The 12,892-nt window shown below is 52.3% G+C and overlaps 1 protein-coding gene across 14 annotated transcripts in view; it reads left to right on the plus strand.

The window, feature by feature from the left end:
- The window catches only part of MYH14 (myosin heavy chain 14), a 104,142-nt gene that overhangs the window by 42,464 nt on the left and 48,786 nt on the right, over positions 1-12,892 (plus strand). For 7 of the 14 annotated variants that reach the window (XM_005590000.4, XM_074024375.1, XM_074024370.1 and 4 more), the window contains 8 exons: positions 122-295; positions 957-1,130; positions 2,977-3,091; positions 5,225-5,323; positions 7,313-7,500; positions 9,152-9,273; positions 10,649-10,718; positions 11,415-11,575. In XM_005590000.4, the coding sequence (XP_005590057.2) occupies positions 122-295; positions 957-1,130; positions 2,977-3,091; positions 5,225-5,323; positions 7,313-7,500; positions 9,152-9,273; positions 10,649-10,718; positions 11,415-11,575 (1,103 nt within the window). The remainder of the gene's footprint in view (positions 1-121; positions 296-956; positions 1,131-2,976; positions 3,092-5,224; positions 5,324-7,312; positions 7,501-9,151; positions 9,274-10,648; positions 10,719-11,414; positions 11,576-12,892) is intronic. The other 7 variants (XM_005590002.3, XM_074024376.1, XM_005590003.3 and 4 more) reach the window with 1 other exon arrangement.

Here is a 12,892-nt window from a genome sequence, read left to right on the forward strand (position 1 = left end):
TCTCTGGGTCGCTGTCCCCCTCTCTCTGGGTCTCTCTCCCCCCTCTCTGGGTCTCTGTCCCCTGTCTCTGGGTCTCTGTCCCTCTCCATCCTCCCGGCTCATCTGTCCTGCGTCCCTGCAGCTGAACTCCTTCGAGCAGCTCTGCATCAACTACACCAACGAGAAGCTGCAGCAGCTCTTCAACCACACCATGTTCGTGCTGGAGCAGGAGGAGTACCAGCGTGAGGGGATCCCCTGGACCTTCCTCGACTTTGGCCTCGACCTGCAGCCCTGCATCGACCTCATCGAGCGGCCGGTGAGCCCAGGGCCCCTCCCAGCCCACAGAGGGTTCAGCTCCATCTCTCCCAGCATCTGCGTGACCACGGTATAGCTCCTCCTCTGCTGGGCCTCAGGATGCCCCATGGGTTCTGTGAGGAAGGTGACAACACCTGCTTCCTCAATCTTTTGTGACCACAGGTGATTAGGGCCCAGAACGTGCCTGCCACAGGGCCTGGCTCGAATCATTCGTTTAATCAGGGCTCTCACTGTAACTGTCGTTCTCACATTTGTTTTTATGTCCAAGTGTGACTTTTTTTTTTTTTTGAGACGGAGTCTCGCTCTGTCGCCCGGGCTGGAGTGCAGTGACCGGATCTCGGCTCACTGCAAGCTCCGCCTCCCGGGTTCACGCCATTCTCCTGCCTCAGCCTCCCGAGTAGCTGGGACTACAGGCGCCCGCCACCTCGCCTGGCTAGTTTTTTGTATTTTTTAGTAGAGACAGGGTTTCACCGGGTTAGCCAGGATGGTCTCGATCTCCTGACCTCGTGATCCGCCCGTCTCGGCCTCCCAAAGTGCTGGGATTATAGGCTTGAGCCACCGCGCCTGGCCAAGTGTGACTTCTAAGAGCTAAAAATCAGCAGCCACCTGAGTGTTCAATATTTGGGGATCTGACTTACTCTCCCCCTGCTGTCGATGGCCAGGCCAACCCCCCTGGGCTCCTGGCCCTGCTGGACGAGGAGTGCTGGTTCCCGAAGGCCACAGACAAGTCGTTTGTGGAGAAGGTAGCCCAGGAGCAGGGCAGCCACCCCAAGTTCCAGCGGCCGAGGCAACTGCGGGATCAGGCCGACTTCAGTGTTCTGCACTACGCGGGCAAGGTAGGGGCTGGGGCCAGCCTTGGGGCATGTGAATGGGAGTGGGGATCAAGAGGTCTCCACTGGCTACAGATGGGGGGAGGGTCTAGAGGGAAAAGCGGGTCCTCCTGAGGTCCAGACAAACAGAGCAGGGGCTAGGAGAGCCCAGGGAGGAGCAAGGACTCTGTCCGATGGGATCACCAAAAACTTCCTCAAAGAGGTGATATTTGCAGTGGGTTTTGAGGGATGGGTAGGAGTTCATCGGGAGGCAATCTATGTGCATTTTATCCACTTATTCAGCAGACGTGTGCGGGCTGCCATTTGTGTGCCCAGCTCGGTGCCAAGCAAAGCTGGATACACAGATCAAACATGGTTTCTCTCCTCACAAAGATCCCTATCTAGGAGGGAGGCAAATACAGACCATCAGGATATAAGGTCAATAGGTGTTTGAATGGAGGCAGCTGAGGGTAGTGTCAGAGCCCAGAAGAGAAATATCTGGGAAAGCTTCACAGAAGAGAATATGCTCAATCTCAAATCTCCGCCAAGGGCCAGCAAACATTTTCTGTAAAGGGTCCGATAGTAAATAGTTTCAGCTTTGTGGGCCAGACGGTCTCTGTCACAGCTACACAATTATGCTGTGGTCACACAAAAAGAACCACAGATAATACATAAGTATCTTCAAGTCCCCAAGGAAAAAGAAAGGAAAAACAGACTGAGATACAGTTTGGAGGGCTTTCCTGCCCCCCAAAAGGCCCCCATGAGTTTGACTATGAAGACATAAATGAAGGTTCTATTCCAATAAAACTTTTTTTTTTTTTTTTTTTTGAGACAAAGAGTCTCGCTCTGTGGCCCAGGCTGGAGTGCAGTGGCGCAATCTCGGCTCACTGCAACCTACACCTACCGGGTTCAAGCAATTCTCGTGCCTCGGCCTCCCTAGTAGCTGGGATTACAGGGGCCTGCCACCATGCCCGGCTAATTTTTGTATTTTTAGTAGAGATGGGGTTTCACCATGTTGGCCAGGCTGCTCTCGAACTCCTAACCTTAGTTGATCCACCCGCGTAGGCCTCCCAAAGTGCTGGGATTACAGGCGTGAGCCACTGCGCCCGGCCTGTTCCAATAAAATTATTTGCAAAAAGAGGTGGCAGGCTGGATTTTGCCCGTGAGCCATAGATTACTGATCCCCGGTTTTGATGATGTGGACCAGGCAGCCCCAGAGGATGGGCGAAGGGTGGGAAGGGCTGTCCAGGCGGAGGGAACAGCATAGACAATGGCTAGGAGGCAGGAGATTCCACGTGTTCTGTGTGTAGCCGTCAGTTTCTTCCCCAGACATACTCCAGAACTCCCCTTGTACCCAGCCCTCTGCTAGGCCGTGAGTCAGATCTGGGCCCTGCCCTCGGGGGGCCGCTGTCTGGTGGGGGGCACATATGCAGAGAATTGTAGTGGCCAAGATCGTGACTCTATGGAGCCCCAACGCAAAGCCCTGAGTACCCAGAAGGAGCCAGTCATGTGAAATCCAGAGACAGAACCCCAGGTGGCAGGAACCGCAGGGGTAAAACCCTGAGGTGGGAGTAAGCTCGCGTGTTTAAGGAGCAGTGCGGAGGCCAGGGTGGCTAGAGAGGAACGAGGAAGAAAGTGGTGGCAGTGGAGGTCACAGAGGTTTCTATGGCAGGGGACATAGAGAGGAAGGAGAGAGAGGGGGCCATGCCGGTGGGGTGCAGTTCAGAATATGGACACAAGGTGGCACCGGTGCTCTCTTGTCCATGGTGAGCTCCAGACCTGGGCGTCTCAGAGCTTCTGGAAGGCTCCTTAGGAAATCCAGAGAATGTCTGAGCCTGCAAGTCATTGCCCTCCTCTACCTGACTTCATTCAGGTTGACTACAAGGCCAATGAGTGGCTGATGAAAAACATGGACCCTCTGAATGACAATGTCGCAGCCCTGCTTCACCAGAGCACAGACCGGCTGACAGCAGAGATCTGGAAAGATGGTAAGGACCTGCTTCCCCGACTCCGGCCTTGGGGGTCTGTGCAGCCATTCGCCCAACCCATAGTGTGAGCACTTTTGTTTCAGAGGCTGAGATCTGAACCTGAGTTTTCTGCTCAGACCCAGAGCAGCCCGTGTCACAAATAGTATTTCAAATCAGTGATGGATGGATCCATAGATTAATTGATTGATTTGATTGATAAGCCAGCATCCTTCTCAGAAATAAAACACTCCCCCTTAATCAGAAACAAGACAAAGATACCCACTAACACTGCTGTTAAACATCGCTTTTTTTTTTTTTTAGCAATGCTAGCCTATGCAATCAGACCAGAAAAAAATATGAATGTCAAAAAGGAAGAGGTAAACTTATTATTTGTAGATGGCCTGTGTTCTCTAAAAAATTAAGAGATTTGGCCAGGCATGGTGGCTCATGCCTGTAATCCCAGCACTTTGGGAGGCCAAGGTGGGCGGATCACTTGAGGTCAGGAGTTCAAGACCAGCCTGGCCAACATGGTGAAACCCCATCTCTACTAAAAGTACAAAAATTAGCCAGGTATGGTGGCACATGCCTGTAGTCTCAGCTACTTGGGAGGCTGAGGCAGGAGAATCACTTGAACCTGGGAGGTGGAGGTTGCAGTGAGCTAAGATTGTGCCACTACAATCCAGCCTAGGTGACCGAGTGAGACTCTGTCTCAAAAAAAAAAATTCTACTGAAAAATAATTTATAACAACCAGAGAACACAGAATGATGATGTTTTGCAGGTCAGTCAACTTTTAGGCTTTGCTTTGTTTTCTTACAAAGTTCTCTTCAAGCCCCCAGGGAAGAAGAGAGAAAGAACAGACTGAGATACAGTTTTGGAGGGCTTTCCTTCCCCCAAAAAGGCGCCCATGAGTTTGACTGTCTTTTTGGATTGACACTTCTAGGGGTCATAGGCAGAGATGCCAAATGCCCTGTGGTAGGACTCTGACCTTTTCCAAGCCTTTTCTGCCACCGCCCCGTCCCCACCCCTATCCTTAAAGGAGGTTTGAGAAATGATTTTAGAAAGCTGGCAGAACTAGCATCCTGTTTTTTCCAGGTTACAACCTTCTGGCATTTGTCAGTTTGCCTTTATCTTTTATTGAAGTGAAAAGGCAGCTGTAGAAATACCAGTCCATGCAATTTGGCAAATTGAGCAAGACGAGTGGTTCCCAAAACACACTCACAGAGCAAAAGAACACAGAGGGTCTTGATCTTGTGAGCTGATGCTAGAGAGATAGATTTTATGTTTGTGTCTCATGTAGTATTTACACAGGAGATTGGTAAAGCAGGGTTTGATGTTCAGGAACAGAACCAGATTACGCTATGAGAATCATCTCCCGGCTGAAAATCTGCTGCCCTTTTAAAATATTTGTGCCCTCTTCATAAACACCTGATTCTCTACAGTGAGCCCTCATTTGTCACACTCTGTGTGTGCCTGACTCTCAGAGGGTTCCAAGAGAAAAAGTGGAAGCCGCAAAACCTGCTGGCTCAGCCTCCCAAGTAGCTGGGGAACTGCCATAATGTCAATTCCTTCATAATCCTCCTAAACAAAGGCAGTCACGAGGTCTTCCCAGATTCAAGGAGCTGCAAGACACAGGCAAAGGGTGTCAATACAGAGAAAAGTGGGGAATCGGGGCCATTTTTGCCCAACCTATACTAGAGCTGCTTTGAGCCCAGAATTGTATGCCCATCATCCTGACAGCCCAGGGAAAAAGGTAAATGAGATTAGCTCTCCTCTGAGAGGCAAAAACAAGTGGCGTGGGAGCATCACGTTCATTCTTGAGCTTCCTGGCAGCCAGAGCAAAAAGGGCTACCTATTAAAACAGATACAACCTCTGGAGGGAGAGATTTTTTATTCTTTGCACTGAATTCTTACAGAGGACATTCGTCCTTTTGGCCAACAGTGTGTGGATACAAAGATGAATAGGAATTCAAAAGTTTATGGCCAACATTCTGGTTTTCCCTCTTGCTTTGCTCTGCTCTGTGCTGTTGACTAATAACCCTTTCCTCTCTTTCTTCTTGCCACCTCCTTTCCTTCCCCTCTTTTCATGCATCTCTCCCTGACATCTCTCTGCCATCTCCCCTCCACCCACCCACACATCTGTCCTCACTCCCCAGAACACGGGGGTTTCCAGCAGTTCTCTTTCCTTGGCTCCTTCCCACCGTCGCCCCCAGGATCTGCAGAGAGGTGCAGCTCTGCTGTTTCTCCGCCAGGGGGTGGGTGTCTGTGCATCAATGGGTGAGGCTTGCTGGAGGAGGAGGGTGGACCTGTTGGGCTGGGGACCTGGGTTTGAACATCTGTCCCCTCTCCTCTCACTATGGAGGTCTCTCACTCTTCCTATCCCTCCTTGTTGGCTCCCTCGGAAGTTTCCAGACTCTGTAGCAGCAGAACGCCTTCTTCTAACTAAACTGCATGTAAAAGTACAAACAAGTGTGATAGTGCCAGCTGGCATTTCTTGAGCACTTACTATGTGCCGTTCACCATGTGAAGCCCCTTTAGAATTATCAACACCTCATTTGTGTAATGGGGTAATAGTACTAACACTCACCTCATGAGTGAGCACAGAGAGGTTAAGTAACTTGCTGAGGTCACACAGCCAGTAAGTGGCAGAGCTGGGATTTGAACCCAGGACATCAGATTTCAGAACTTTAGCTCTTATCTGTGCTATGAGGACTTCATAAATGATAATTATCATTTTGAAAATGACAGGGAGTATGGGGTAGGGGAGACAGTTGAACCTGGGGAAGAAAATAACATATTTGAGCCCCTGCCATGACTTGGCCCTGCCCTAAGCACAGATTATCTAGTTGATGGCTGATGCCCCTTGAATGGGATGATTTTTGAAGGACATCAGATTCCGCCCTAGCTGTGGGTTCCTGAGGAGCCTGGCATGATTTAACACATAGAATTTGGGCCAGGTGCATTGAGTCACCCTTATAATCCCAGCGCTTTGGGAGGCCAAGGTGAGAGGATCACTTGAGGCCAAGAGTTTGAGATTAGCCTGAGCAACACAGGAAGACCCCGTCTCTAAAAATAAATTTAAAAATCAGTGGTGTGCGCCTGTAGTCCCAACTACTTGGGAGGCTGAGGTAGGACGATCACTTGAGCCTAGCAGATTGAGGCTGCAGTGAGCTGTGGTCACTCCACTGTACTCCAGCCTAGGTGACAGCGAGACCATGTCTCAGAAAACAAAGAAACAAAACAGAATTCGAGACAGTACCGATGGAGGGAGTGGATATTTTTTGGATATTTTTCACTACCGAAAGCAGCACCACCAAGTGGCAATAGAGAAAATAGAATCTTTTTGTTGAGACGGAGTCTCGTTCTGTTGCCCAGGCTGGAGTGCAGTGGCATGATCTTGGCTCACGGCAACCTCTGCCTCCCAGGTTCAAGTGATTCTCCTGCCTCAGCCTCCCAAGTAGCTGGGATTACAGGCACGCACCACCACACCTGCCTAATTTTTTGTATTTTTAGTAGAGATGGGGTTTCACCATGTTGGCCAGGCTGGTCTCGAACTCCTGACCTCAGGTGATCCACCCACCTTGGCCTCCCAAAGTGCTGGGATTCCAGGTATGAGCCACCGCGCCCTGCCAAGAAAATAAAACCTCTATGAAATCAGGCATTCTGGAAAAATGGTTAACATGGAGATCATTTGCCCTATTTCAAATATTGCATATAATGCAATAATTTATTACATCTTGTAATATGTTTCAGATTCCTAAAATGCAACTGCAGTGATTATGTTATCACTGTTTTCTCTCTCTGTGCCTCAGTTTCCAAATCTATAAAATGGGAATGATTCTTACAGGCTTATAAAGCCATTGATGTAAATTGCTTTGAGCAGTGCCTGCCAGAGCATCTATGCTAGGTAAGCATTTGCTGTTATTGTCATCATTTATTGTTAAGGAAAACAGAGATCATGTCCTTGAAGAGAAGAAGGGTCAAAGACCAGGGTTTGAGAGGACTCTTACTGTCTGGGTTCTAATCTTGGATCTTCAGTTTCTAAGCTGCGTGACCTTAAGCACATTCTCCCACCCTTCAGAGCCTCTGTCCAATGGAGCTGATAATATCTACCTTACAGGCTGTGTGAGGTCCTTCATATGTAAAGTGTCAGTTGTGATAAATGATAAGATCCTTGACCTTTGGCCCGGTCCCTAAAACTGATCCCTGACCTCCTTCTGTCTCTCTGTATCTCCATCTGACAGTGGAGGGCATCGTGGGGCTGGAACAGGTGAGCAGCCTGGGCGATGGCCCACCAGGTGGCCGCCCCCGCCGGGGTATGTTCCGGACAGTGGGACAGCTCTACAAGGAGTCCCTGAGCCGCCTCATGGCCACACTCAGCAACACCAACCCCAGTTTTGTCCGCTGCATTGTCCCCAACCACGAGAAGAGGGTGAGTGACTCAGCCTGGGGAGGAAGGGATGGCTGTGGCCGTGGGTTAAGGTTTGGCCTCTGGACTTGGCTGGAGCCACATCTGATTTGAGGACCCTCTCTGATTGACTGTGTGGCTTTGAGCAAATTGCTTCTGTTCCTAGGCTCAGGGTCCGGTTGGGAAAATTCATCCATTCATATAACTTAAATGTATTGAGCACCTACCGTGCTGGGAACAGGTACTGGGTGGGCATTGGAGAGAAAAGCACAGCCAACTCCTGTTCTCAGGGAGCTCACAGTCTGATGGGGAGCACAGGCATTCATCTAACCACCCACAATGAATGCCCAGTTAAATCTGTAGGGGTGGTAAGTGTCACATAGGGCTTGATCTGGTCAGTGAAGTTAGGGAAGGCTCCCTGGGGGAGGCGATGACTGAGCCCTGAAGGATACGTGGTATTCCAGACAGAGAACAGTTTGTACAAAGGTCCAATGGTAGGATGGAGCATGCGAGGTACAAGGGATAGAAGAAGGCCATCAGGGCTGGGGTTGTTGTATAGGTGCGACAAGACCATGGCCAGCCTCACTGGCCACTGATTTTCATGTTGAGAAAATCAGAGAATGGGCCCTACAGAGAAGGGTCAATGGGAATGGAAAACTACGCTGTTTGCCATGTTGCCCAGGCTGGTATCGAACTCCTGAGCTCAAGCGATCCACCCACCTTGGCCTCCCAAAGTGCTGGGATTACAGGCGTGAGCCACCACGCTCGGCCTGAGATCCCATCTTTTATCAAATCTAAGACATGTATTCCTCCCCACTAGCGTCTCCGAAGTCGAGATGTAGCTTACTGTCAATGGCCTGTCTGGGTTTAATTGCCAGGCTTTTTCCTTTCTTGGTGGCATATTTAATGACAGCATGTGCCATTTGAATTTTTTGTACTGTTTAGATTTTTGCCATTTGTGTATTACTGTTGAAAAGAGAAAAGGCGGCCTGGCACAGTGGCTCATGCCTGTAATCCCAGCACTTTGGGAGGCTGAGGTGGGAGGACTGCTTGAGCCCAGTTCAAGACCAGCCTGGGCAATGGCAAAACCCCATCTGTACTCAAAATACAAAAATTAGCTGGGCATAGTGGCGGGCGCCTATAATGCCAGCTACTCAGGAGGCTGAGGCAGGAGAAGCTCTTGAACCTGGGAGGCGGAGGTTGCAGTCAGCTGAGATCATGCCATTGCACTCCAGCCTGGGCAAGAGAGCAAGACTGTCTTAAACAAACAAACAAACGAAACACCATGATTTACCAGCTTTGGACAGACATCAGCTTCCCAGGAGGCCTTTTGGCGATTCTCCTGCGTGCAAATTCAGCCCTGCCCGCCTCCCGCCCTGCGGATCTTTTCTCCTTAGCACTTAGTATTTCTTCTTTACTAGTGACTGCTTCACCTAGGGTATTTCCAGTTTCTCTCACTGAACTCTCAGTTCCCCCAGGGAAGGCATTTCCCCCTGGCTTAAGCATTGCTGTGTTCCCAGGGCCTAGAACAGTTCCTAGGCACCTAGTAGGTGCTCAGTAAATTGCATATGGAAACATAGGAAATTGCCACGCTTGACCGTTTGGCGCCCCCGTGTGGCCGCCGCTGACCCCCCCCCCCCCCCCCCCGCCCCCCGCGTGTCCGTCCTCTCCCCAGGCGGGGAAGCTGGAGCCGCGGCTGGTGCTGGACCAGCTTCGCTGCAACGGCGTCCTGGAGGGCATCCGCATCTGTCGCCAGGGCTTCCCCAACCGCATCCTCTTCCAGGAGTTCCGGCAGCGGTGAGCGAGAGCGGGGGCCCAGGCCCGGCGGAGGGGCTGGGTGGGACCCGGATTTGGAAGCCGACACATCTGCATTCAGGTCTCCACCCACTCTTGCTCCTTCCGAGCTGGGGAAGTTGAGGCAGATTACTCACTTTGCTGAGCCTCAGTTTACTCGTCTGTGGTATGGGAGAACAATAGCCCACTTGATGCACTCCCGAGAGAAAGCACACAGAGTCTGTGGGGACCTGGGGTACATTGCTGCTGCTATTTAGGGCCGTGGTCCCCAGATCATGAACGTGAAATCACTGCATGGTGTTACAAATCTGCATGTCTTCAAAAATGAAGTAGAAGGCCGGGCGCGGTGGCTCACGCCTGTAGTCCCAGCACTTTGGGAGGCCAAGGCAGGTGGATCACCTGAGGTCGGAAGTTCGAGACCAGCCTGACCAACGTGGAGAAACCCCGTCTCTACTAAAAATACAAAATTAACTGGGCATGGTGGCGCATACCTGTAATCCCAGCTACTTGGGAGGCTGAGGCAGGAGAATCGCTTGAACCCGGGAGGCGGAGGTTGCAGTGAGCCGAGATTGTGCCAATGCACTCCAGCCTGGGCAACAAGAGCAAAACTACGTCTCAAAAAAAAAAAGAAGAAGAAGACAGAACAGAAAATACCAAGGCCTAATGAGCAAGTAATACAGCAAATATAACAAAAATGATGCTTCACACAAGCTGTGTAGAGCAGCACCGTCCCTTAGAAGTAGAATGGAAACCTTGTACGCAACTGAAAATTTTCTAATAGCTACACTTTTAAAAGTGAAAAAAATGAAATTAACTGTAACAAGATATTTTACGAAAGCCAATACATCCAAAATACTGGCCAATACTGGCCGGGCACCGTGGCTCACGCCTGTAACCCCAGCACTTTGGGAGGCCGAGGTGGGTGGATCACTTCAGGTCAGGAGTTGGAGACCAGCCTGGCTGTCATGGTGAAACCCCGTCTCTACTAAAAATACAAAAATTAGCCGGGTGTGGTGGCACATGCCTGAATCCCAGCTACCCAGTAGGCTGAGGCAGGAGAATCGCTTGAACCCAGGAGACAGAGGTTGCAGTGAGGCAAGATCTCGCCACTGCACTCCATCCTGGACGGCAGAGCGAGACTCCATCTCAAAAAACAAACAAAACAAAAAACTGAAACAGCCAATCATTTCGATCATTGTCCATGTTGCTGTCCTTGGTGGTGGCATGAATGCTCAGATGTGAGTTTTGTGACTGTCCTTGTTATTGTCACCGTTGTTCCTGTTGTGTGTCACTCTGAGCCCAGTGCCTGGCCCGCAGCAGGCACTAGGTGAGCCTTTGCTGTAACTCTCTCCTCCCCACCCCTCCCTGCTCATTGCAGGTACGAGATCCTGACGCCCAATGCCATCCCCAAGGGCTTCATGGATGGGAAGCAGGCCTGTGAAAAGATGGTGAGTGGGACAGAGCCTGGCGTGTGTGTGTGCGTGCGTGTTTGTGGAGACATACGCGTGTGTGTGCAGGCGCGTGTGTCTGTGTCTGTATGTGTGTGTCTGTGTGTGTGTGCATGTGTTTGTGTCTGTGTGTGTGTATGCATGTGTGTGCAGGGGGCCAGGTGGTGGGGCAGTGGGGCTGGGATCTCCCCTTCATTGCCCTTCCTCATTACTTCTCCCTATCAACGCCCCCACCCCTGCTTCCTCATCATCCCCCATCAACCCCCTACCCGTCACCCCATCACCTCCTCTCCCATCACCTCCCTCCCCCATCGCCCCCTCCCTATAACTCTCCTCCCCATCACCCTCCTCCACATCACCCCCTCCCCCATCACCCCCTCTCCCCAATCACCACCCCTTCCCTATCACTGCCCCTCCTCCTCCATCATCCCCCTCCGCCATCACCCTCCTTCCTATAACTCCCCTCCCCATCACCCTTCTCCACATCACCCTCTACCCTATCACCCTCCTCATCACCCCCTCCCCCATCACTTCTCCCCCATCACCTCCCTCCCCCATCACCCCCTCTCCCCAATCACCACCCCTTCCCTATCACTCCCCCTCCTCGCCACCCCTCCCCCATTACTCCCCCTCCTCACCACCCCCACTCCCCCATCACCCGCCTCTCCATCATCACCCCTCTCCCACCCCTCACAGATCCAGGCACTGGAACTGGACCCCAACCTCTACCGCGTGGGACAGAGCAAGATCTTCTTCCGGGCCGGGGTCCTGGCCCAGCTGGAAGAGGAGCGAGACCTGAAGGTCACTGACATCATCGTCTCCTTCCAGGCAGCTGCCCGGGGATACCTGGCTCGCAGGTGGGCGGCCACGCTGTCTCCCGGGGTCCTGTTGGCCGAGGCTGGGTCAGGGAGGGTTTGACCAGATGGCTCCAGTGTCAGGGCCTCCAGGATGGGTGTAGGGCTGAGGAGCAGGTGGATGGAGCTGCCGGGTGCGCAGCCTTCTTGGTTCTGCAGTCCCTGAGGAGCCCTGTGGGCAGGCCCTGTACAGAGTAAGACTGGCAACACAGAGGCCAGACTTAGCCATAGGGTGACCAGCTGTCCTAGTGGGCCTGGGACGGGGTTTCCCAGGGTGCAGGACTTCCAGTGCTAACACAGAGAAAGCCCGGGGCAACCTGGGTCAAGCTGTCCGCTCTCCCTGCCCGTTCCCTCGAGGGGCTCTAGTCTGGAGGTGAGACTTGCATGGGCACAGAGTCCCAGTCCCGGGTGAGACCTGCTTTGCTGGGGGCCATAGAGGTGCAGCAAGGAGGCCCTGCTGCAGGCCGTGACTGCCCCAGGCCACTCCGGACCACCAGGTGGATGAAGGAAAATGGCAAAGGCGCTCAGGGCAGGAGGAAGCTTGTGCAAAGGTCCAACAGTGCAAGATCCTGGCGTGCTTCAGGAATACGGGGCGTTTGCGGGAGACTCTCCTTCCTCCTTAGAAGTGGCTCAGAGAGGCCGGGTGCGGCGGCTCACACCTGTAATCCCAGCACTTTGGGAGGCCGAGGCGGGTGGATCACTTGAGGTCAGGAATTTGAGACAAGCCTGGCCAACATGGTGAAACCCCGTCTCTACTAAAAATACAACAATTAGCCGTAATCCCAGATACTCGGGAAGCTGAGGCAGGAGAACTCAGGAGGCAGAGATTGCAGTGAGCCAAGATCATGCCACGGCACTCCAGCCTGGGTGACAGAGTGAGACTGTATTGGGGAAAAAAAAAAGCCTCAAAGAATAGAGTGGCAGGAAAGGATGGCCCAAACACCAGGCTGAGTGGGGCCTCGTCCAGAGGAGCTAGGGAGCCATGGAGGGCTGTGAGCAGGGGCGGGGTGGGTCAGCCCTGGGTGTAGAAAGACCCTCTGGACGCATGCTGGGATGGGCGGACAGGAGAGGCTGGAGAAGGAGGCTAGGCAGAGGGGCTGGGGCCGTGGGACAGGGCAGAAAGAGTCAGGGGCAGGGGGGCGAACGGCCAGAACACAGGTCTAAAAGTAATACGAATGCCTGCACACAGTAGGCATTTTATTTTTATTTTTATTTTTTTTTGAGACGGAGTCTCGCTCTGTCGCCCAGGCTGGAGTGCAGTGACCGGATTTCAGCTCACTGCAAGCTCCGCCTCCCAGGTTCCCGCCATTCTCCTGCCTC

The sequence above is a fragment of the Macaca fascicularis genome, chromosome 19 (assembly GCF_037993035.2).
Source record: "Macaca fascicularis isolate 582-1 chromosome 19, T2T-MFA8v1.1".
Taxonomy (NCBI): domain Eukaryota; kingdom Metazoa; phylum Chordata; class Mammalia; order Primates; family Cercopithecidae; genus Macaca; species Macaca fascicularis.